Source organism: Otolemur garnettii, unplaced genomic scaffold (assembly GCF_000181295.1).
Source record: "Otolemur garnettii isolate 467f Iridium unplaced genomic scaffold, OtoGar3 scaffold00003, whole genome shotgun sequence".
NCBI lineage: Eukaryota > Metazoa > Chordata > Mammalia > Primates > Galagidae > Otolemur > Otolemur garnettii.
This window is the reverse complement of record NW_003852398.1, coordinates 4,652,585-4,676,904: the sequence shown is the minus strand read 5'-3', so window position 1 is coordinate 4,676,904 and position 24,320 is coordinate 4,652,585. Positions and strand designations below refer to the sequence as shown.

The window sequence follows — 24,320 nt, the reverse complement described above, 5'->3', positions numbered from 1 at the left end:
CAACGTCCCTACAAATGAACTTCGCACAACCTATCCCAGCTCTCCGTCCCACCCCAGTCTTCCCAGGGCTCTGCTCTCTCCACCTGTCTTCTCTGTTCTCCAGGTCGCATGGGGTGCTGAGGGACTGTGCCTCCATGGTCCTGGGAACACTGGCCCACCTCACCTGAGCTGGGGCATAGGTTTCCTAGCTGCTGGAGGATCTGCGCTCTGTCCCCTCCACATAGGTGCCTGTGAGGAAGGCCAGGACAGCCCTCCCACCCCCTTGCCCCAAGCCTGGGACCTCTGAGCAGAAGGGAGTATCTGGCCCAAATGCCAATTGCTACACACTTGAGAGGCTGCTTGGGGACAGGGCTTCATCTGCTCTGGCTTCTCTTCTTCTACTTAGGGTTGAGGACTAGCCCAGGGAGCCCCAGGTCAGCCCGACCTTGCCAGGAGCACCCATTGAGAAGATGGGCAGCTACTCATGGATGGTGCTGGTGTTTTGTGGCTTAGGCCATGGGAACACCCCTTCTCTGAAGATTAACCTGTTCCAGTTCTTCCAAAAGCCACTTTTCTTAAACTTGGACCATTTTTAAAAGGCACGAAAGAAAAAACCAAAAAGCCCCTCGGCGTATACATGACAGTAACCTGTGGCAGTACCAGTACCATCTGTCCTGACACCATGGCTACAGCTGATTGGCTTGTGGAGATGGTCACCTGACCCATCAGGCCAATCAGGTTCATTCTTTCACAGGAGTCTGGAATTAGACCCGAGTGTGCATGCTCCATGCAAAAGAGCTGAATGAAGTGCACAGTGGTCTCTGTGCATTTCCACACATTCAGATGGACATCGGGTCTGCAGAGAGGGACAATGGAAGGAGAGGCGCAGGGAGAGGGGAGGGAGAGCCCTGCTTGGCTCAGACCAGCACACCAGTTCCTGCTTCCCAGGCCTGCCTGCCTGAGGCTTCTGTGACGCACAACCAGGGCCTGGACCTTCCAGTTAATTCCCCTTTGGCATCATGAAGGTTTGTGCAGCTCAAACAATTCTATGCAATAGAGGGGAAAAGTTCAGGCGTTATCATTGGTAGACAGAACAAAGTACAACAATGTAATCGCAATCTCAAAAAATTATATGATTATATCCACTGTATCTAAATGTATGGGTGTGTGCATGGCCACACACCCACATCGCACACCCATATACACAGCTGTTTCTTATTATTTGCAGTAATGTTCTATAGAGTAGCCAAGAGATTGATTTATTAGCAAATACTTAATTTTTGTTCCCAGGAGAAATACCCTTTGGGTCCAAGTTCACATTTTCATCAAATAATCAATACATAACTTTGTTATATGTGTATTTCTATTTGAAGACACTTTATTTAATACATATTGTTAATTCATCAGCATTAAATTCACAGCCAGCAGCACTACCTACAGCTCATGCTTACACGAAGCTCATCTACCACACATTTTCTCCATAAGGCTGTGATGTCACAGTCTTCTTGTGCTTAGGGACACCAGACAGCAAGTAAGCACTCCAGCAGTATGTCTGGGAAGTCCAGAAAAATCAATACAAAGCACAAAATAGTTTTAAAAAGTGGCACTAAATAGACTAGAAAAAGGACACTGCTTTGGGATATGAAAGCTGAAACGAGAGCAGAGCACGGGGTTGTTCAACCTCAGCAAAGAATGTGCATGGTGGGTGACTCAAAGTTTTCACCACTCTGCCCACGCACATGTCTGAAAATGCCTGCAAAATGCTACAAGTATTGACTCTGGCTTACAAATAAATTGTAATAAACAGGCAAATCTGTGAATATGGAATCCATGAATAATGAAGATTGAACTGTATATAAGGGTATGTGTATATTTGTGTTTATATAAAAATACTCAGTCATGTGTACCATAACAATGTTTCTGGCAGTGATGGACTGAATAAATAACAGTAATGCCATAAGATTTTTAACACCACATTTTTACTTTATCTTTTCTATCTTCAGATGTTTAGATACACAAAGTCTTACAGTTGTGTTAACAATTGCCCACAGTATTCAGTACAGTAATATGTTATACAGTTTGGTAGCCTAAGAGCAACAGGCCATACCAAACAGCCTCAGTGTGTAGTAGATCACACCATCTAGGTTTGTGTAAGTGCACTCTATGACCTTTGGAGAAGGATGAAATGTCCTAAGGGCACTTTCCATCTGTAAGTGACGCAATGACTTTCCATCTGTAAGTGACACAATGACTCTATATACTCATGTCAGTGGTTTGCTTTGGGGTGGAAGGAATATGATGGACTTTTAAAATTTTCTTCTTGGTACTTTCTTGCATTTTCTGGATTTTTTACATTTCACTTTCTTTTATAGTCAGAAAAAAAGATGTCACTTTCTAGGATTGGAAGAAACCTGTCCATGGGGTACTTTCTTGTTTTGAAGCCCAGGTCAGCATCTTCTGTTTCCCTAACTCAGTTGTTGGGCCACAATGGAGCATCTGCTGAATGCACATACAGCTAATGGCACAGGGACACCCTGTGTAGGGGTAGGAGCGTACTTGCCCTCACAGGCTGGGGATAGACCATCTGGCATGTGGGGCTTAGCTCTGAACTTGCTTTTGAGTCAGAGAGAGTCTTTTGTCTTTTGGAACCTCTGTGTTCTCTGAAAAATGAGGGTTAGAATGTTGGTTTTTTGCTCCCTCAGAGACTATTATAAAGATGGAATAAGAACATATGTTGGTTAGAATCACTGTTCATAGATAGGACTTTAGGGAAAAATTCACTGAATGTTGTCCAACCCTTTAGCCTCACTTTCCTTGCCAGGTCCAATCCCAGTCCAGTGGGGTAGAGACCCCCAGTGCCAGGAAGGCCCCTTTTAAGCATATAAGAATTTGGGCTCCATTTCCAAGTGTCAATAGCCAAGAGGTCAGTTCTTCCATGAATAGACGTCTAACGTTTGATAGCAGAGTAGTATATAACAACATATTGTATATTTCAAAGTAGCTAGAAGACCTGAAATATTTCCCACACACAGAAATGAAAATGCCCTAAATACCCTGACATGATCATTGTACATTTTATGCATACAATCAAATATTGCATGTACCCTGTAAATATGTACAAATATTATACATCAATTAAAAAAAGATTTAAAGCAGAATGAGGCTTTAGAGACCCTTAAAAAACAATGACCAGGCCTGGGCAAAGCTATATTATGCTAGAAATAGGCTAAGACACCTCTGCAAACCCCCCAGCACCCCTCCTGTTAGCTAACACACCTTATCCTTGCTGTCCCACTGGCCTTGTCCCTGTCCATGGCTGTTGCTCTTGGAAGGACCCCAGAACTCCACTGGTATGTCATCCCTTGGGCAGGACAGTAAATATTTACTACCCTGCTTTAAGAGTTCTATAATCACATAGGTTTTCATCATGTGAACCCCAAAACATAAAGTGTCTCCTCTGTCCCCAAACAATAAAATCTTTGAGCACAAGGCAATATCCTGCAATTCCACCTTGCTTTGTAGATCTATTTGGTGGGGTTTCTAGGGTAGGCAAAGAATCCAGCAGAAATTAATGTGGGGTGAGGGGCTGCAGCATGGGTCATATGAGAAAGTCATCTTGGTCCTGGAATGCAGTGGCCAGAGGTTTGATTTTTTTTTTTTTTTTGGACACCTTCTCCAACATTTGTTGGTCTCCTTTAAGAAACAGAAGACCTCAAAACAGGCAATACTAGCCAGGAAGAATTTAACACATTGATTTTCTTTTTCCTTTGAATTTCATTTCCTTCTATTTCTAGCAAGGGCTGCTGGTTTTCCATTTATTGTAGACAGCTAATGTTTCCCATTAAGTAAAAAAGTGAGTCAATTTGAAGAATAATACTGTATTAAGAATAAATAGTGGCTTGGCGCCTATAGCTCAACCAGCTAAGGCGCCAGCCACGTACACCTAAGGTGGCGGGTTCGAATCCCCAGCCCGGACCCGCCAAACAACAATGACGGCTGCAACCAAAAAATAGCCGGGCGTTGTGGCGGGCGCCTGTGGTCTCAGCTACTTGGGAGGCAGAGGCAAAAAAGACTCGCTTGAGCCCAGGAGTTGGAGGTTGCTGTGAGCTGTAATGCCACGGCACTCTACCCAGGGGGACAGCTTGAGGCTCTGTCTCAAAAAAAAAGAATAAATAGTAGAGAGAATTTGTGGATACTCAAAAATTGTGATAGTGCCAGTAGATTTCAGAATAAGGACAATCTTAATTTAGTAGAATTCCTTGCCAATCTCACGGTATCTGGAGTTTATATGGTTTATAAACCAATGGGCTAGAATCTTTCTCAACTCAGAAGACCTCTTCTGGCTCTACAATGCTGATGGGTGGCCTGGAATGAGCTGGGTAACTGAGAAAACGTCTCAAGAGCAGGCACAAGTAGGGCTGGGGCTGTTGCCCTGCAGGGGCTGTGAGAAAGAAGCATCAGCAAATCAGAGCTTCGTGATCCATTAGCAAAGTCTGCAGGGGGGTGCAGAGGCCCGGGCTACTTGGCATACCTGGTCTAGATCAACCCCTTTAATGGGAATATGGAGGGGCGAGGGAGTACAGAGGCTCTTTCATGGTTACAGTTTTAGCTGTAGACTCTTTCCATATCCATGACAGTGTCTGGATTTCCTTGCAAGTTCCTTGTGTCCCTCTGGGTCTCTCTTAGAAGTGACAGACCAAACAGTGAAATTGGCCTCTAAGAAGCTCCAGGATCCTGCAGATCCCCAGTGGGTAGGCATCTGGGCTGTCCACTCTGGTTTCCATAGCACTGTGCCAGTTTTAGCTCTTCTATATATGGTACAGGGTGTAACCCAGCAGCCTGCAGCCAAATCACCAGTCACTGTGGGTCCACATTGCCACAAGGCAACTGTCAGGGGGGCCTTTAGACAGGGTCTGGGCTCATTCACTATCCATAGCCCTACTTTGCCTACTTAGACAAGCAGCAGAAGTTTCCAAGCCTTTAAAATATTTGAAAATCTGGGGTGGCGCCTGTGGCTCAAAGGAATAGGGTGCCGGCCCCCATATGCAGGAGGTGGTGGTTCAAATCCAGCCCCAGCCAAAAACTGCAAAAATAAAAAAAATTGAAAATCCTCCTCTAGACCATCCTTTATGTTATAGTTAGGGATATGGGGCTGGGGAGGGAAGGGACTTGCCCAAGGCTACCCAGCAAGCAGGGAGGAGAGCTGGGACCAGAAGCCAGGCCTCTCCATGGGATGTGCTGAGGGTGCTGTCTCTCCAATCCAGAAGTCCTTTTTCATACCTAAGAAATGGCAGTGGCCTTTTTAGGTGAAGGGAGGAAAAATGTTGCCTTTGGGGCAGTGAACCGAGGGGTATAGCTTCTGCTTAGAGGCCATACAGCTTCTGTGGCAAGTCATTAGCCCGTAATCACTAAAGTTGTTCTCCTCTGTAGCTAAAGCAAGTTTAAATAAAAAAGTGCACACAGCCCTGAAATCAAGTAGCAGTGCTGGTTTCAAGATGCAGTTGAAACCTTTTCCTGCGTAGAAGGGTTTAGGAATATGTCTGAGGGTCCTCAGGAGTCTATAGATCCCCATTTCAGAAAGCAACTCTAAAAAGCTGGTGCAATTCCCTCCATTAAGCTCCCACACTGGTTGAGTTTCCAAGTTGGCAGATCTTGGGAAGAGCTTGGCAATTAGTGACTGGCTGGGTTCCAGGGCACTGGAAATAAGCTGTCCTGGCCATAGAGCCCCAAGGTGGATGAGCATGGTCCTGGGGGCTGGGAGGAAGAGAAAGGAAGAAAGAGGGGCAGAGGAGAGAGGGAGAGAGTGGGGAGAGAGCAGAGGCAGTTGGATGGAGCTCGGCAGGTTTAACTAATGGGAAACATGATTTGGCTGCTCTTTGCAGAGAGACCCACGACTTTCCTTTGGTTCTGATTTGTCCACTCTCCCCAACTGTCTGCCCAACATCTGGTCTATGTAGGTCAGTACCTCCAGACTCTTTTTGGAACTGCAATGGCCTGCAGTTTGTTTGATTTCTCAATGCCCTGGGGCAGCATTGCCACGGGAAGTGCTAAAGTGGGAGAGGAGGAAACCAAGGCATGGAGAGGTACCAAGTGTAAGGTCAAGCTGTTGGGAAGTGGGGTGGCGTGACAGTCAACCCCAGCATTATCAGCCTCTGAAGCCACTTCTCCTTTCTCAGCTCCCCAAGGCCAGAGCTTTCCTGTCCCCAAGTCAGGTCCAGGAATCACTAAGCTCAGGCATTGCAGCAAGTGACACACTAGGGGTGGTTGACTGCCAATTTTTCATTTTTTTTTTTTCAATTTCTTCAATTAAGTGAATGCTTGGAATAGAGCCCAAATACAAGTACTGGTGGTGTATAGAGTCAGAAAAGGCGCTCCAGATTCAGGGCTGTGTTCCTACTGTTCCTTGTCCACAGGGCACGCGGCAAAGGCTGGCGCAGAGGGTGGGGCTCAGGGCTCTGATTATACTTGTGTGCGAGGGGTCCCAGCCCTGGCCTTGGGGGGCAGGAGATGGGGAGAGGAGTGGTTTCCAAAGTGCAGACCTGATCTCTCTGTCCTGCCTCACACACTTTAGTCCATTTGTTCATTCAGGATATACATATAGAGAGACCTACTGTGTACCAGGCTCTGTTCCACGACTGAGGAATACGCAGCATGTTGCAGTGTCAGAGACCGCTGCACTCTGCCCCCTTTCCCACTGCAGCCTGGCTGGTTTTAACACATCCTTTTCCTCTGGGGCCGTTGGTCTGTTCTTATGACTATCACCACTGCTTCCCTGAGAGCCCCCGGGAGTTGCTCACAACCATCCCCCAGTGCCTGGTGACCGGGGGCTCTCAAGAAAGGTCTGGTAGAAGACAAACAGGGAGAGAGACAGATAAAATGCCAAAATAGGGCCACACAGTCAAAAGCCAAGGCGACCTCACTCCCAGCTCTCTGTGTCCAGATACTAACAATGCTTGTGAAATGGCTAAATGAACAGCCCCACTGCCAAGGGTACCAGAAACAGAGCTGGCTTTGTCACAGAGGAGAATGCAGGCATGGGGCCTGACCCTGGAGGAAAACTCAGAGAAGTCCACATTCTGCCCTGAGGCTTCTCTGAAAGGGTAATGAAGAAAAAGGGAAGATTCCAGGAGCAATCTAAACTCTACCCAGAAGCCTCAGCTCACTGCATTTAAGACACAGGACATCTCGAGAGAACTGTTGGAGGGTGATGAAATTGTTCTGTACCCTGTCTGTAACGGTGGTATAAAACCTACACATCACAGAACACTATACCAAAAAAGAATTTTACTGTATGCACGTAAAGTAAAAATTAAAAAGAACAATCCCTCCTTAATATCAAGCCCCCCGAAAAAGCACAACAGAGAACAGGTGCTGGCTTGAGGGTACCCAGGTACGAATGTCAGCTCTATAGCTTGATGCTGCCATGACTATGCAAGTCACATCATGGTTCTGAGCCTCCATTTGTTCACCTGTAAAATGGTGAGAATAGTACCTACTTTATAGTGTTCACTTAAAGGCGCTAATGCATGACAGGTGCTTGGCACACTGCCCAGCCACAAACAGCTTCCAGGGCCATCACTAACAACCTTGTTACGGAGATGAGACACCTCAGGCTCGAGCTGACTGAGTAACCATTTCCCTTGGGCCAACTCAAATCTTGCAATGTTAGGTAGGTCAAAGGAAAAGTCAGGAACGTCACACCTTGAAACCAGATCAATCAGTGCAGGTATGTGGCCCACTTTCTGCCCATTTCCCCCCTGACAGTCTTATCTACAGAGATGGCAGCAAGAACTGCTTCCAGGGCTGGCCAGGCCAAGCACCTTCACACTTCCAGACTGAGATGCTGAACTGGTGGAAATGCTTGCTGCTCCGGGCGTGCAGCTCCAGCCAGGCCTCTGGCTGCCAGCTCACGCCCTACTCTTCGCACACATCTGGCCCGAGGCAGTCTAGGGAGCTTTCCAATGGCAAGCAGCGGTGCTGGCAGCTGGAGCTCAGGCTCGGCCGGAACCAACCTGAAGGCTGGCTTTCTAGGAAAGTCTCCAGGGCAAGCACTTAGGGCTTGTTGAGATCTTTAAGGCTGCCAGGTCTCAGAGAAGCCCGGGCAACGCAGGAAACGGAGCTAGGTGAAAGACTTCAAGTCGGGGCCTTTCCTGTGTTGACAGGGCTGCCCACAGTGAACTGAGCAGCCAACAAGAGCACCCACTATGTGCAAGGCATATAGGCAGTAGGATCAAAGACATCCTCAAAGAGTACATGATAAACTTGGCAAAGCAGCAATCCTATATACCCTTTAAGCAATGAATAAGAATAAAAAATAAGCCACATTTATTAAGCCACATTTATTAATACTTCGCTAAGTATTTCCTCTATGGTAAGTTACTGAATCTGGAGCTAGGAATTGAACTCAGGCTGTGTGCTATGGAAAGAAAAGCCCAGGATATGCAATCAGATGGGTTTTAGTTCACATCTAAATGGTCCAGCACAGTGCCTGGCATGCAACAGATGCCTACCAGAGAAGGTATTGGTAGAAATCTCTCATAGACTACAGGCCACCTAAATATCTTACAAAAGAGATGAGAACTAATTCTGCTGGTAGAACATGGGGAGGATTACCAGATAAAGAAATAGCTTTCTGAATTTTGAGGGATGCACAGGGGTTCTCTAGCTGGGGACCAACTCCTAATGAGCACTTGCTAAATCCCCAGCACTCTGCTCTCAAGAAACCCTGTGGAGTGGAGCTTATTATCTGCCACACTTTGCAGTGGAGAAAATTGAGGTTCAGAGAGGTTAGGTCACTTGTCTAAAGTCACACAGCTGGTTAGGGAGAGTGCCAGAATTGGACTCAGGTTTGCATGATTCTAGAATACTCATTCCTAAGCAAGAGGACCAGGTGCCAAATGGCAGTGTGGACCCTAAGCACCTGTGTCCACACTGCTGGCTCCCAAGAACAGCAGAGCCAAGTTCTATACCTCCTCCACCAATTCCTAGCCGAGACACCTTAGGCAACTCCTGTTGTGAGAAGTAAATGCATTCCCAAGCAGCAGGTGCTCTGTAACATACAGATTAAATGACGTAATGAGCCAGTGCATGGCCCCATCCACACATACTGCCCCCAACACTGGCTTCCAAACTAGGCTGCTCAGTAACATTGGAATGCTTGTTTAAAAAATCAGAGTTTGACCTTAGCCAGCTCCTCACATCATCTGGATTCAAATTGGCCCTCTCCCTTCCTAGCTGTGTGGTCCTGGGCAAGTCCTATCTCAGTGCTATTTCCTTCTCTATAAAATGTGGGTGATATGATGCCTACCTTGTGGAGTGATGTCAAGGATTAGTTGACTCTGTGTAAACCGCTAAGCACAATGCCAGGCATACAGTGGGTACTCAATAAAGGGTGGTTGTTGTTTCTTCTACTTTCCTTCCCTTCCCCCAAGTTAGTAGTTTCAAAGATGAAGGATGTGTGCAGAGGCCTTGATGCTACCAGCCAGGGGTCAGGAGATCCCCAAAGCCTGGCATCTTTTGAAATAAGGAGGTAAAAGGGGCCCGGGAGGTCTCTCCTGGGGCTTCAGGATGACTTCAAAGGTACAGGAGTAAGGACAGAGTGAGGACCCTGGAAGTGATCTCACCCTGGCTCACCCCTTCTCTTGCCTCCTCCCAGCCCTACCTTCCCTCCCAGTCCCTTCTGCTCTCCCAACCAGGATATTTCGACACACAGCATCTGGCCTGATTCCTCTTCTTAGAGTCTCATAGTGGCTCCGTTTTAGTGAAAAACAACAAAACTCCACAGACTTAATGAACGTTTCCTCGCTATTGGGCAGGCTCTTGCCAGTTAATTTCTTCACCTTTATGGGACAGGTTCCATCATTGCTCCCATTTTACAGAGGGATAACTGTCTAGAGAGGCTGATGCCTTGTTTAGTCCAGGCCCTCACCATCGTGAACCTGGCCTCCTGCCTCTAATGGCATTCTGGCCATTCCTCAGTGGGACTGTGGGCAAGGGCTGGACCCAGGGACACTGCACCTGGATCCAGAGTCTAGAAGCCAAGATCCAGACCCAGCAAGCGGGCTGCAGAGCTCAGGAAGACCAAAGTTCAGAAGGAGAATCAACACAAGTCCTTCCTCTCACGTGGCCCAACAAAAGCCAAAGATGCTGCAGCAAAAACTGCAGAAGTCGAGACTGTAAACCTGAGCTCCCACAGGCAGTGTCTTAGCGAGACTGAGTCTTCAGATGTAGAAAATACTGAGGTCTGAGAGGTTACGTTACCTACCCCAAATCACATAACGGAGAGTGACAAAGCCAGGATTTGCATTCAAGTCTGGCTGCCTCCAAAGCCTGTGCCTAACCCATGACACTGCTCGTAGAGGGAGTGAGCTCTCAGACCCCTGAGGATAGCCTCCTACTATGGGTCTAGTAAGGGGATGAGGAAGGATTCCTGCACTGGACAAGGAGGGGGCTGCATGAGTGGGTTTCAAACTTTGTAAATCTAAGGAGCCCGTTTTCCTACACAAAATCTTATGTCATTCCTGAAGGCCAGATTTTGTGGGTACCCTTGGCTACCCCTTCTTCCTTGCTGGGCCCCTAATCTGGAAGAGAATAATTCCCCCCAATTTGAGCCCTGTGGGGTCATTTATGCTTTCCTACACTGTTCTCTCCCTTTTAGAGAAAGCTTTGATAATGTAATCACCAACAATACTCAAGGATCTAGAATGTGTTTACTGTACCCTATCTGAGTAATCCTACGATGGTGTGCTAACTACTCTCACCGTTTTGTAGAAGAGAGTTAAGCCCAGGCAGGTTAAGTAACTTGCTCAACCCAGCTAGGAATAAGCAGCCTAGGTCTTAAAAGTATCCATGTTTCCACCACCAGGGATGATGCTTTGGGCATTCTTATTCTCAGATCCTTTCTCTATATATGAAAAGAGTTTTTGAAATGAAGGTCCCACTATACATATGATTTGTTTTCTGCACTTGCATTAGGTGATGAGCATTTCCCAATGAAAAGTTCTTTGAACAAACCATTCTTAAAGGCACCTTCACAGTCCATAATGAGGCTGTATGTCATTTATTTAATTGTGCCCGCAATGACAAACATTTAGGCTACTTTGAACATTATTTTTAAGTGCCACACTGCTAAATATCCAAATATATAAATGTTCAGGGAAAAGTGCTATAAAGTTTACGGGGCACATCCTGAGCTAGGGCATTTAGAGTATGTTTCTCAATGTGTGGTCATTCCAGACTACCTGTGTCAGACCACTGGGGGTCATTTATTTTTATTTTTATTTTTGGTAGATCCTGTGCCCAGGATCACACTCAGCTCTTTTTTTTTTTTTTTAATTTCAGGTTAATGTGAGGGCACAAACAACCAAGTCACAATATTTCAATTTATTAGGTAGAGTCCCTCTTGTAGTTATGTCCTGCACCCAAAAGATGTGTGATACACCCCTACACCATGCCCACTTGGTGGGCAGAGTTTCACTTTATTGCCCTCGGTAGAATGCCGTGGCATCACACACTTATAGCAACCTCTAACTCCTGGGCTTGGGCAATTCCCTTGTCTCAGCCTCCCGAGTAGCTGGGACTACAGATGCCTGCCACAACGCCTGGCTCTTTTTTTGTTGCAGTTTGGCCAGGGCTAGGTTTGAATCTGCCACCCTTGTCATATGGAGCCGGCACCCTACCCACTGATCCACAGGTGCCGCCCCACTTGGGGTCATTTATTATGCACATCACTAGTCTGATAAATGATGATGACAGTCACACTAATAATAATAGGTAACCATTTTTCAGCACTCCTGTGTGCCAGGAACTGCTCTAAACCTTCTGTGTAAATAATTCACAATAGATACTGTTTTCCATATTGGAGAAACTGAGGCACAGAAAGGTTAAGTCATTTAGCCAGTAAGTGGCAGAGCCAGGTTAAACTCAGGGTAAACTCAGGTCCAACTTCTGAAACTTCTACCCAGGAATCTTTCATCTTTTTGAAAGCCAAGGACCCCTTTGGCAGTCTGAGAAAACCTATGGACCCCTTCTCAGAATAAATTAAAATGAAAAAAACATATGGGATTCCAAATGGAACTAGTTAATCTGAATTATAGTTTCTAAAATGTTTCAAAAGACAAAATTGTGAATATATGTACACTTTTATTAAAAGAACAAATAACTAAATCTAGTAATGAGTATAAGTGGTCTATGGGAACCCATGAAACAATTGTCAAGTAAGATTTAAATATCAGTGAATTTCTACTGGGAACAAAGTCACATGTGGTACTAATATCACCAAGGGTTGGGGCCTTTATTCGTAATAGAAGGCAATGCGAAATTTCTGTTGGAGGTCAATGAAAATTCAAATGTAATTTCCGCTTTTCAAGTTCAAGGACTCCTCTGAATCTTACCTACCTTAGGGACCCTACTGCTAGTGGGCCTTCCCAGTCCCAGAACACCTCTCACCTTTGACCCCAGCTGAGAGTGAACCTCTCTGTTCTGGCAGGGATGGGAACGCCAGGCCTTACCCCATGGTGATGCATTCTAAACAGATGGTGACCTCTGTGAGGACAAGACTGTGCTTGGTCACCCCAGCCTCTCTTCAGCTCTGGGCCAGACCTGGCCCAAGGCAGACAATAAACCCACATCTGTGGGACTGACTGGAAGCCAAGGGTGGCTGGAAGCCATAGGCTGCTGATTCACACCCTGGCTAGGGAGGAGGAAATGATGACGCCATCCACCGCGTGGGTTCTACTTTTCTTTGCCAGCATGGGGCGGGGGGAGGGGGTTCCATGTAATTCTGCTTAATTAAGCAAAACAGAAGACGATACCATCCTTACGTGCTTAAAGGCAACTTTCCCCTTCAAGTCTGGGGTGAGGACCATGAGTTGATTGTATCCTTATTAACAGCTAGCAATAGGTAGAAGAGCTGATTGTCACAGCTCAATTTATGATCACCAAGATGTGGAAACAACCTAAATGCCCATCAACTCAGGAATGGATTAAAAAACTATGGTATGTGTACACCATGGAATACTATTCAGCCATAAAAAGATGGTGACTTACATCTTTTTTATTAACCTGGAGTTGAAACACATTCTTCTCAGTACAGTATCACAAGAATGGAAAATCAAATATTCAATGTACTCAATACTAATATGAAGCCAGTAGACGATCAATTAACACCCACATAGGAAGAAAAACTCATTTCAATTCAAGTTGGGAGGAGGGAAATTAGGGAGGGGAGAGATGGGAGGGGGGTTTGGGGTGATCCCACTGAATGGGCATGGTGTAGGGGTGTATCACACACCTTTTGGTGCAGGACATAACTACAAGAGGGACTCTACCTAATAAATTCAAATATCGTGACTTGGTTGTTTGTGCCCTCACATTAACCTGAAATAATAAAAAAAAAAAGAGCTGAGTGTGATCCTGGGCAAACTACTTTACCTTTCCAAGCTCAGTTTCCATATCTGTAAAACGGGTTTATTAGAGCATCTATGTAGCAGATGTCTACCATTTCCACCTGCCCTGGCTCTATGTCCCCTTCTCTTAGCAACAGTAATAGTGCTCTGAATCTTCTTCAACAACTATTTCTTCCACTACCTGCAAGTGCAGTGGGACTGTCAATCAGAATGTCTGACCTCCACCTTGGGGAGGTGGTCAGGTGATCTGGCTGTGTCGATCAGATTTTCTCTTCCTGGAACAAGACCCTTCAGTGGATAAAGGGTCTGGAAACAGCTGGAACAGCTGTCTGCCTCTGGGGTTGCACTGAGGCTTACTAGTAGTTTCCACTTCCTGGATGGCTCCAGCTGCCACGTTGTTTCTAATACTGCAGAGCTTTCCCCTGGATTCTCCTGGCCCTGTCTCTGCACTACACCCCCTTTGCTTTAGTTAGCCAGGTTTGTTTCTGTCACTTGCAACCCCAGAATCCTGCCTAATACTCCTTATCCTGCAGTGCTGATTCAGGGACATGCAGCATGAAAAGCGTCAAGCTAACAATAAGCAAATAAATGTCAGCCATTCTATAATATTAAGAATAAAATACTATTATTAAATCTTGAGAATAAAGTATATCTGGAGTTATTTAATCCCCCCAAATTTCAGAATTCCTATTGGCTTGCACAGTTCACTCTAATTAGACTCCCCTCCCTCCCTAACTTCATCTCCACAGCCCACATGCAACATTTCACATAGACAGGTGCCTCCAGGTATGACTGTGCTCTGTCCCCTCCATTCTCCTGTGAAGGCCTCTCCCACCCAATCATCAAGCCAGGGAAGTACTTCTGAGTATCAGTTCCTCCCAACTGGTCCAGTGACTTCCTTCTTGGACTGCCTCTGGTCCTGAGCCCTGGGCTCTGGCAGGTTTGCTAGGTTTGAGCCATGGCCTTCCTGAGATTGGGCCTGTGCCTTCTATCCTTCTGGACCCTGCCTAACCACGGAGAGTGTCATCCTCATCGCTCAACTCTCTTCTGTTTTTTCAAGTACACCATGTACCAGGCTCCCCACTTCTTTGTCTTCCTGTCCCCTCTGCCTGAAATTCCTGTACCCTTGTCCCTTGGCAACATCCCACCTGTGCTTTGTGATCAGCCTCAGGTCACCTCATTGTATTACCTTCCCCATGCCCAAGTTCCCCTAAACGCAAGGGCACAGGCCTCTGCTCTTTCCCTGGTTCCAGACTGGCCCCCAAATGACCTGTCTGCCCATCTGTCATTCTCAGGACACTGACCTCCTTGAGGTCTCAACTACCAGTTCACTTATCCATTTATCATCTCTTCTTCAAAGTCCTGGCCCTGTAGGGATTTGTGTTTGTTCAGTGAATTCTCAAGAAACACTGTTGATATTACAACGTAGGAAGATTTCTTGGTTGCTGTTGTTTTAAAGTGGAAGTTCTGGCAGCCTTGATAGATAAAGTACAGGATGCCCAGTAAAATTTGAATTTCAGATAAACAATGAATAATTGTTTTGCATATGTTTTGTCCCAAATACTGCATGTTTATCTAAAATTCAAATTGAACTTGGCATCCTGTGTTTTCATTAACTCTGACCAGTCAGCCCTGGGATGGCCTGAGACAGTGCCGCAGAGCAGGCAGGAGGGCTCTGCCCCTCCTCTACCCCTATGGCCCCATCTCCCCTCCCCACCTGACCAAGGCCTCTGGCTTGGAATCGCTTCCTACCTGTGAGTGCACATCTGGGTCAGCAAGTAAGGGGGAAGAAGGCCCTGCAGTTTAGAGAAGGAAATGGATGCCTGTGGCAAAGCTCAGGCCTGTGGGCTCCTACAGAGGCAGCATCCCCAGGAGGTGGCCACACCAGCCCTGCCCACCAGCCTATGGCCAGACAATGAGCCTCCTGAATCTATCATGTCTGCTAGTTCCCATGTCAGGGGATGAGAGACAACAGCACCATCTGGGGTCCAGCCAACCTCACTGACAAGGGTTCCGGGAAAGGGCCGGAAGACCCTTAGCTTCTAGGCATTACCCCAGGGTGGGAAACTCCAGGGACAACTGTCTCAGAAGCTCCCTTCTTCAGGCATTCTGCACAAAAGCTCACTGAATCTCCCCAACAAAGCCACCCACTTTTCTGAGAGGGCTCAGAGCCAACAGCAAGGAATGACAGAACCATTCTGGAACCCAGGCCCTGTCGGTGAAAGCCACATGGCCTTCTGATTAACCTTTATCTTCTTCAGCCAAGTGTGGGTCACTGGTTGGGTCCACCAGACTAGCAGGCTGCTTGGGGTGGCAGCTCCCTTTCCTGCAGCTGCAGGGACCCACAGTTGGCTTTCTCACTGAGGGGAAGGGGAAAACTGAGTCATGCAAAGCAAGACTACTCCCCCCATGTTCCCTCTGCCAAGGCCCTTTCTCCAAGGAAAAAAGGACACACTACTTGCGAGCAGGACGAGTGTTATAGAGAAGAACAACGGCATGGAACAGCGTGGTCCTTCTACCTTCCTTGTTTGGCAGGGCGATAACTGTGCTGCTTGGGGACTTGTGTGATTGTCTGGGTGAGCATTAAGAGGATGCATGAAACACCCAGGGGAGTGGGGAGTAGTGCACACCCCTAACCCAAATGACCTTGTTGGTGTTCCCATGACCTCAGGGTGCAGACCATGCTAGGTCTGCAGGACTTCCAGCCTGAAATTCTTTCCAACCCTACTCAGCTGCAAGCACTTTGGTGAAAGGCCTAGATGTGCTGAGCAAGGAGCATTTTAAGCAGGAAAGCATCTGCCCAGGCCTTCCTTCGTGGTATTTTAAACTCATCAGTTTCCACTTCTCCAGCTCACAGACTAGAAAGCCACATCCAAGAAGACCCCCATCTGTGGCAGGAGTACAGAAAGAGCCTCCAAGGCTGACGCCTGCCTCAGGCGGACAGGCTCTCTGAGAAGTCTAGAGAATCCTTTGGGACAGGACAGGGTGGCAGGATGTGGAAATCTGGCTGCAGCCACCCAGCTTGGATGGCTTGTTTTTTCAAATGAGCATTCACTGTTTTTTATTTTTACTAAAAACAAGAATATGTGTTCACCACAGAACATTTGGAAAACAGAAAAGCACAGACAAGCAAAAAAAAAAAAAGTGACATTTTATCAGCTATGTTTCTGGGCTTATACAGACACATAATTTCAGCCTTCATTTGTAATCAGGTGGAAATCAGCCTGAGCATGGTATTTTTTTTTGAGACAGAGCTTCAAGCTACCCCCCTGGGTAGAGTGCCGTGGCATCACAGCTCACAGCAACCTTCAACTCCTGGGCTCAAGCAAATCTCCTGCCTCAGCCTCCCAAGTAGCTGGGATCACAGGTGCCTGCCACAGTGCCCGGCTATTTTTTGGTTGAAGCCGTCATTGTTTTGGTGGGCCTGGGCTGGATTCAAACCCGCCACCTTAGGTGTATGTGGCTGGCGCCTTAGCCACTTGAGCCACAGGTGCTGAGCCCTGAGCATGGTATTTTGCAAACCAGCTTTAACTATTTAATAGTCCCATGACAGGAGAGGAAATAACACTTTTACCACCTTGATAATATTCCAGCATGTGGATGTAGTGTGTTTTATTTATTTTCTTTATTGATGGACGTTTAAATGGTTAACAACCTTTTGCTATCATGAATGATACTATATCGGTATACTCCTAATGCAGTTTACTAAATGACTAAATGCCAGGGCCATTAAATCCCCATATTAGCCCTGTGACATTGGAACTATTATTGTCCCCATTTTATAGATGAGGAAACTGAGGCACAGAGAAGGAATTTGTTGAAGGTCAACATAGTTGGTAGGTAGCAGAGCAGAGATTTGAACCCAAGATGTCTGATGCACTTTGCTCACCAGAAGCATGGAACTGCAGATTCTGAGTTTGAACTAGAATGACATTTAAATAATTTGAACATATGACAGCTCCACTCCTTTGACTTTGAGATACCTGCATGCTGCACAGAACATAAGAGAAGCAGGTTGGGGCACCTTCCTTTGGGGATTCGCCATCAGGTTAGGTGAGGGGCTGGTTCCCTGCTTCTATGGCCGGGGGACCAGGATGGAGGAGCATGGAAGGACATCAGTATGAAAGTGCCCTTGGCTTGCCACTTACTGGGCAGAGCCTGCCTCTGTGATGAGAACCTGCTTTTTTCCCTTTCAATCAAAAGAAAGCAACAGACATTAACAAAACAAATAAAATACACAAGGGGCCTTAGGAGGACCCCACTTCTGTGACAGACATAGCATAGGACAAGAACCCACCTATGCAGCAGAGAGGAACAGTTCTGCCTTGCTCACCAGCCTATACCAGCAGCAGCTCATGCCCAGCCCGGGACAGGTACCCCCTAAATGCTTCTGTGCCCTTGGGGCAGGAGGCAGGAAAGTGGCACAGAGATTTAGATCACGGCTATTATCATTAATAATATTTTTCATCACTACTATTCAGTAAGTGTCATGTGTACATGAGGCATCAGGCTCAGTCTATGTGGTAAGTTTTATGACCACTCCCAGTTTACAGATCCCCACATGGTGCATCTGGGAGGTCACTCAGCTCAGGGGGCTTGAAGAGGGTTGCAAGCCAAGCTTGGATAATGGTGGGCTGGTAAGAAGCATGCTACTAGCTGGTATTTTTCCCTAGCAGCAGGGATAGAGTACAGATTGAGTGCAGACGTTATCAAGAGCCCACACAGTCGTCCTAGAAAGAAGCCATGGCACCCACTTTACAAATGTGAAGAAAATTAAGAGGGGGTACAGTGAGTTGCCCAAGGCCAGGCAGAACTTGCACCCAGATATGCTTGTCTCTAACACCCAATTTCTTTCCACTCAAAGTTTGCTGTCCTGCCACGTACTGCCCTGTGTGTTCCCACAAAAGAGAGACAGGGAGGGGACTGGGGGCTGGAAAACAGAATGCAGCTAATTGGGTGGTAGATTCATGGTCTGCTCCAGACCACTGGACACACAGCCAGAGACCCCCACAGGACCAACACAACAAAGCCAGGATGCCCTGATAAGAGCACGATCTACCCTTCAAAACACAGTTGCTCAGCACAGTGACTCATGGGCTCCCAGAGCTTGGAAAACCACGGAGGGAGATTTCAAGACTGGCGCACGGGGCCTGCTAACCCGTCACTCCAGGAACACAATCTACCCAGGGCTTCCTAAGCAAGAATGACTAAGGGCTGATGGTGGCCTGCAGTTCCTCAATCCAGGCTGAATGGTAAGAAAAGGGAAAAGCCCAGGTATCTCATACAAGGGGAAACTGGGGCCCAGAAACATCAAGTGATCCATCCAAGGTTCAGTGGTGGGATCCCAGGGCTGCTCTGTCCCTCCCAGACACAAAGGTATCTGGCACGACTCCTACACAACTACTCCTTGCTGTGTGACCTCAGGTAGGTGCCTTCACCTATCTGGGCCTCCAGTTTCTTCAACGGGAAAACGGGAACACTAATGTAATGACCTGAAAGTATAAATAATCCTATAAATCAATAAAACGGAAACCACCCAATATATTTCAGAAAGAGGCAAATGATAAAAACAGGCAATTCACAGAAGAGGAAACTCGAATAGCTGGCAAAGGTGTAAAAAGCTGCTCAACCTCACTAGCAAATAGGGAAACAAGGCCAAGCATCATCATGAGATACTATTTTGTACCTACCAGATGGGCAAAAACTGAAAAGCGAGACAACACGGAGTGCTAGCGAGGACGCAGAGCAAAGGGGAGATACATGCAAAGCCAAAAATGCACAAACCTCAAGGCCCAATGATTCCCCCTTGGGCACCTGTGCGGGGAAGTATCTATGAAAACGCTAACTGCTGGGACCACCCTAACAGTCCCCAGGTGGAGCTTGACTAAATAGGGGTATGTTCATAAATGCGATACTAAACAGCAGTTAAAATGAACTGGAGCTATATAGTATAATGCTTTTATATAGTTTTAAAACATTTACAACAATACAAGATTTGGGGGAATGTTAAACAGGGAAAAATATTAAAAGGCGCAAGTGCTGGGGTGGGAAAGGGGCTGACTGCAGATGGGGTGCGAGCTCTTTTTGGGCATGACAGAAATGTTATAAAACTGGATGGTGGTGATGGCTGCACAGTGTACAATGGGTGAATCTTGTTAATGAAAACATTACATCTGTTAGTCTATTTTTTTTTTTTTTGAGACAGAGCCTCAAGCTGTCCCCCTGGGCAGAGTGCCGTGGCATTACAGCTCACAGCAACCTCCAACTCCTGGGCTCAAGCGAGTCTCCTGCCTCTGCCTCCCAAGTAGCTGGGACCACAGGCGCCTGCCACAACGCCCGGCTATTTTTTGGTTGCAGCCGTCATTGTTGTTTGGCGGGTCCGGGCTGGGGATTCGAACCCGCCACCTTAGGTGTACGTGGCTGGCGCCTTAGCCGGTTGAGCTATAGGCGCCAAGCCTGTTAGTCTATTTTTTAAACATGCAGGGGAATGATAAACATCAAATGCAGGATTTTTGCGGCGGAGAAGGTGGTGTTGAGGAGGGTACATAGAGGGCTTTGCATGTGTAATGCAAATTTTATTTCTTAAAAATAAAAAGGAAAAAGATCTGAAAGAAATGTGGCAAAATAGATGTGAGAGACTTGGAAAGTATATAGGTGGGTATTTATTTTATTCTATGTATTCATATATTTGAAATAGTGTACTAATATAATGACAAAATACCTATTTGAAAAGGCTGTTGTGATGACGAAACACACCTAGACAGCATACTCTGGTGCCTGGCCCAGGACACCCGAGGACACTGGAGCTACTCTTATTCTTGCTGTTGTGGGCACCACTGCTGTCTCTTTCTTCTTAACATTTAAAGATCTCAGGACACAGCAGGCATCTCCAAGCCCCTGCTGATGAGACTCTTCTAAACCAAATGCTTCTGTACACTCTTCTCTAGCGTGGGAAATGGAGTGGTGCAAATAAAACCCTCAAATCCTATCAGGAGCTCTTCTTCCTCCTCTTAAGCCAGAAGACAACCACCCTTGGAAACCCCTTTTCCATTCATTCCCAAACCCCTGTGCTCTGAGGCAGAAACGGTGGTGGCAAAGAAAGACAGCAGCCCCCAAAGTCTCCGTCTTCCCGCTCTGACAGAGGGCAGTGGCTCCCGGAAGTTCACTCCAGACAACAATATCATCATCACAAACCTAACTAGTGGGATCTCAGAGGCTCTGGGAGCTCTGCCTCTGCACTCACCAGACCTGGCCTGTGGTTGTGCCCCTGGGTCCACTGATGACATCTCTACCCACAGGTGAGTGAAGCTGGGGCTGGAGCTAGAGATGATCCATCCTCGTTGTGGAGAAGTGCAATTTCAGGTGGGACAGCCCTAAGTTCAGGTGCAGTTCTCCAATGACATCTGCAGCACCTATTACCTGTTCCTTTGTAGGCAAGTGAGTGAAGAGTGGCTGGTGGCCGAGTGACTGCAAATGGGGGAAAGGACGGTGGAGAATTAAAGGGTCTGGGGGCTCTGTGCCTGTTGCACAGTACTTACGGTGCCGGCCACATACACCAGGGCTGGCTGGTTTGAATCCGGCCTGGGCCAGCTAAACAACAATGACAACTACAACAAAAAATAACTCTTGGGTGTTGTGGTGGGCGCCTGTAATCCCAGCTACTTGGGAAGCTGAGGCAAGAGAATCACTTAAGCCCAAGAGTTAGAGGTTGCTGTGAGCTGTGATGCCATGATACTCTAATGAGGGCGACATAGTGAGACTCTGTCTCAAAAATAAATAAATAATTAAATGAAATAAAGGGTGTGGGGACTGGGACTCTCCAAACTGACTTATATATTCTGTAGAGCAGTGGCTAGGGTAGAGAGTGTGTGATGTTGCCCCCTCCCTGCTGGGAGACATGTAGCAATAAATGCCTCGGGACATTTTGGGCTGTCCCGATTGGGAAGGGAGATGCTACTAGATCTAGTGGGTAGAAGCCAGGGATACCGCTAAACATGCTACAATGCACAGCGCAGGCCTTCCATGTTAAAGAATGATCCAGCCCAAAATGTCAGGTGTTGAGGTTGAGAAACTCTGACCTGGAAGAATGTAGCAGGATTTACAATTTGCAGATCACGGAAGCTGGAGCTCAAAGAGGTAAACCAACCAGCCCAAGGTCATCACACAGGGGGAAGTGGCAGAGCCCAGGACTTTCTAACTCCCCTGCTGATGCAATCTCTCCAGGGTGGCTTCAGAATGGGGGACACAAATGGGAATCAAGTCCAGGCCTGCCAATGGTTGCCTCCCTGCCAATTCTTTCCAGAGTGTGTGTAGGGTTGGTGGGGCTTGGGAAAAGGAGTGGGAGTTGCCTGCAGTCTGCCTCTGCTGGGCTCAGACCCCTGCTGTCACAGCAGCAATAACTTTTCTCTGTTCCTGTGGATGACCTGGACTTGGGTTCAACCCATTGTCTCTCCTCAAAAGCAGGAGAGAAGAGAAAGGGCCCCATGAATCACATGAGTGACTATAAACCACATGCAGAAAAACAAATTATTTGTGAAGTCCCCTCACTCCCATGTGACTACAGCATGTTCCCAATCAGCGACATACCTCAGGCAGGCAGGCAGGGAGCTAACAGTTATGGAACTCCAACCCTGCCAGTCGCCTGGTTGCTCTCCTAAGGAAGTGGACACCATCATACCCATTATATAGATGGGGAAACTGAGGATCAGAGAGGCCACACATCTACAAGATCTGAACCCTAATTGTTTTAACATAGAGACTTGTCTTGGAGTGAGGGGCCTGAAAAGTGTTCAGAAGCATAGAAGGATGGCCCTGAAAGGTATGAAACCTTTAAAAAAAACTGGCAGGGAGGGATCTGACTGAGCAGAGAATGAAAAGCTTCAGGTTATCACAAATGATATGGCAGATTTCCCAGTGTTTGGGAGGACTCTGCTCTGAGAAACTACAAAACATTACTTTCTGAGGTCCAACAGATTGGATTTACAACCCTGCTCTACTCCTGACTGTGACCTCAGGTGTGGGACCTCACCTTTCTGAGCCTTGGTTCCTCATCTGTCAAATGGTCTCGAGAAACTCTGCCGGATATGGGTGGGATAGGAGAGGGCAGGAGAAGTGAGTGGACGACAATGCCCAGTCCTTGGTGGTTTTATCTATTCTGGTTTCGCCAGCTCACAGCTCTGGTGGGAGGCGGCAGGGAGAATTTCAGACTTCCTTCTGTTACCATGTTGGTGAAAACTGTCTTCATACCAAAGAGGCAACTCATTTACACACTCAACAGGCTCAAACAAGAAACTAAGACTTGGCAGCATTTGAAACAGTTAACGAAAAATAAAAAAAGATGAGGAAAAAAGAAGACAATTTAGCTCAGCTCTAGAATCAAGGGAAACTTCACTCTATTTAAAGATGCCACAGGTCCAGGAAATAGCTTCCCACCGCCTGGCTAAGGGCTGAATAACTGACTGCCCAGCCAATAATAATACAGACTCACACAGCACACCCTTTCTTGTAGAAAGTGCACAGTGGATTCCCGGCTATCTCCTTTCAGAATTTTATAGGCTTTTCGTGGAAGGCATGTAGATCTGCTTTGTAAGAATGAATCTCTTAAAAAAAAAAAATTCAAAGATGACTTCCAGGGAGGCCAAGGAGCTTAATTTAGCCAGCCAACGCCCTTTTCTATTCATTGTTCTACACTTCTTTGTTAGGATTTTTTTCCCTCCCTCTTACTCTTTCCGTTCCTGGTTAACTTCTCCCTAGCTAGGCTCCACCACTGCCTAGCACTTCTCACCACCAGAGACACTATAGCCCCCTTCTCTCCCCGAGGCCCTCTCTAGGCCCCACGTGCCACATCCTCTATCCCTCTTCCCTAACCTGTAAGGTGGTCTTGGCGCCACCTGAATCTGCAGACACTGCCCCTAGGACGCTGTGGTTGCCACTTTCCCCAGGTCACATCTGCCCCAGACACACCTTCAAGGGGCAGGGAAAGCCCAAATGCAGTTCTGTGTTCTAGAGCCTGAAGTCTCTTTGAGCCTCAGCCTTTCCATCTGCAAAATGACATTACTGTCCCCATTTCCTCAAGTCCTTGCCAGATCCAAACAAGATTCCCATTTTACAGAGGGAGACAGCAGGAGAAAACTTTCCTACATTTTAAAAATAGAAGTTATAGGAGAGAGAGGGCAGGGGCTGCATTTTAACCCTTTAAAGGTGCACCCACACAAATGATCCATTCCTCCATCGCTCAGGCTGTGCTCCTGCAAAAAGAACGGAGCCAAACTTGGCGATCCCTAGAGGGGCTACCTGTGGCTGAGTGATTCTCGACGACAAGAAGGGGCTAAGCGGGCAGCCAGAGAACAGGCGCTTCTCCTTTCCTCTCCCTGTCTCTGTCCCATACATCGGCTACGGCCAGACTTTTGTACGGATGGGCAGAACGCTAGTGGGAAGGGGGGGGGGGAGACAGGGAGATAGAAAGGGAAGAGGAGCAGCGCAGCAGAAAGGCTCGAGGGGGCGACTCGGGAGGAAGAGAGGAAGGGACCAAGGAGAACGGGGCAAAAGAGGGGCGGGGGAGGGGAACGGGGGAGGAGCCGGGAGACCCCGGCAGAGCAGCAGCAGGGCCGAGGGGGAGAGCAGGGGAGGAGGGGAAGGGAAGCCCAGGAGGCAGAAGTTTGCTGAGCTGGGGGCTCGCGATCGCCCTTGGCGAGGCTTAGGCTCGTGGGGGCGTGGGGGCCGCACCGCACTCACATAATGCTTGTTGGGCACCCGCCGCTTCTGCACGTCCAGCACCTTCACCTCCACGATGCTGCGCCGCGGCGGCATGGCAGCTCCTCCGCCTGCCGCGGGGCCGAGCGCGGGTGCTGGGGGCGCGGGGTATTGGGAGCGCGGGGGGCGCGCCTCCGCGGGCCGGGAGCCGAGGGCAGGGGGCCGAGAGCTATCTCGGTCTGG

At 47.5% G+C, this 24,320-nt stretch overlaps 1 protein-coding gene across 1 annotated transcript in view; it reads right to left on the bottom strand.

Annotated features, from left to right (window-relative positions):
* SH3PXD2B (SH3 and PX domains 2B) overlaps window positions 1–24,194 on the bottom strand; it is a 112,536-nt gene extending 88,342 nt beyond the window's left edge. The window contains exon 1 of the mRNA XM_003781940.3: window positions 24,120–24,194. Within this exon, the coding sequence (XP_003781988.1) occupies window positions 24,120–24,194 (75 nt within the window). The remainder of the gene's footprint in view (window positions 1–24,119) is intronic.
* Window positions 24,195–24,320: the final 126 nt, after the last annotated feature.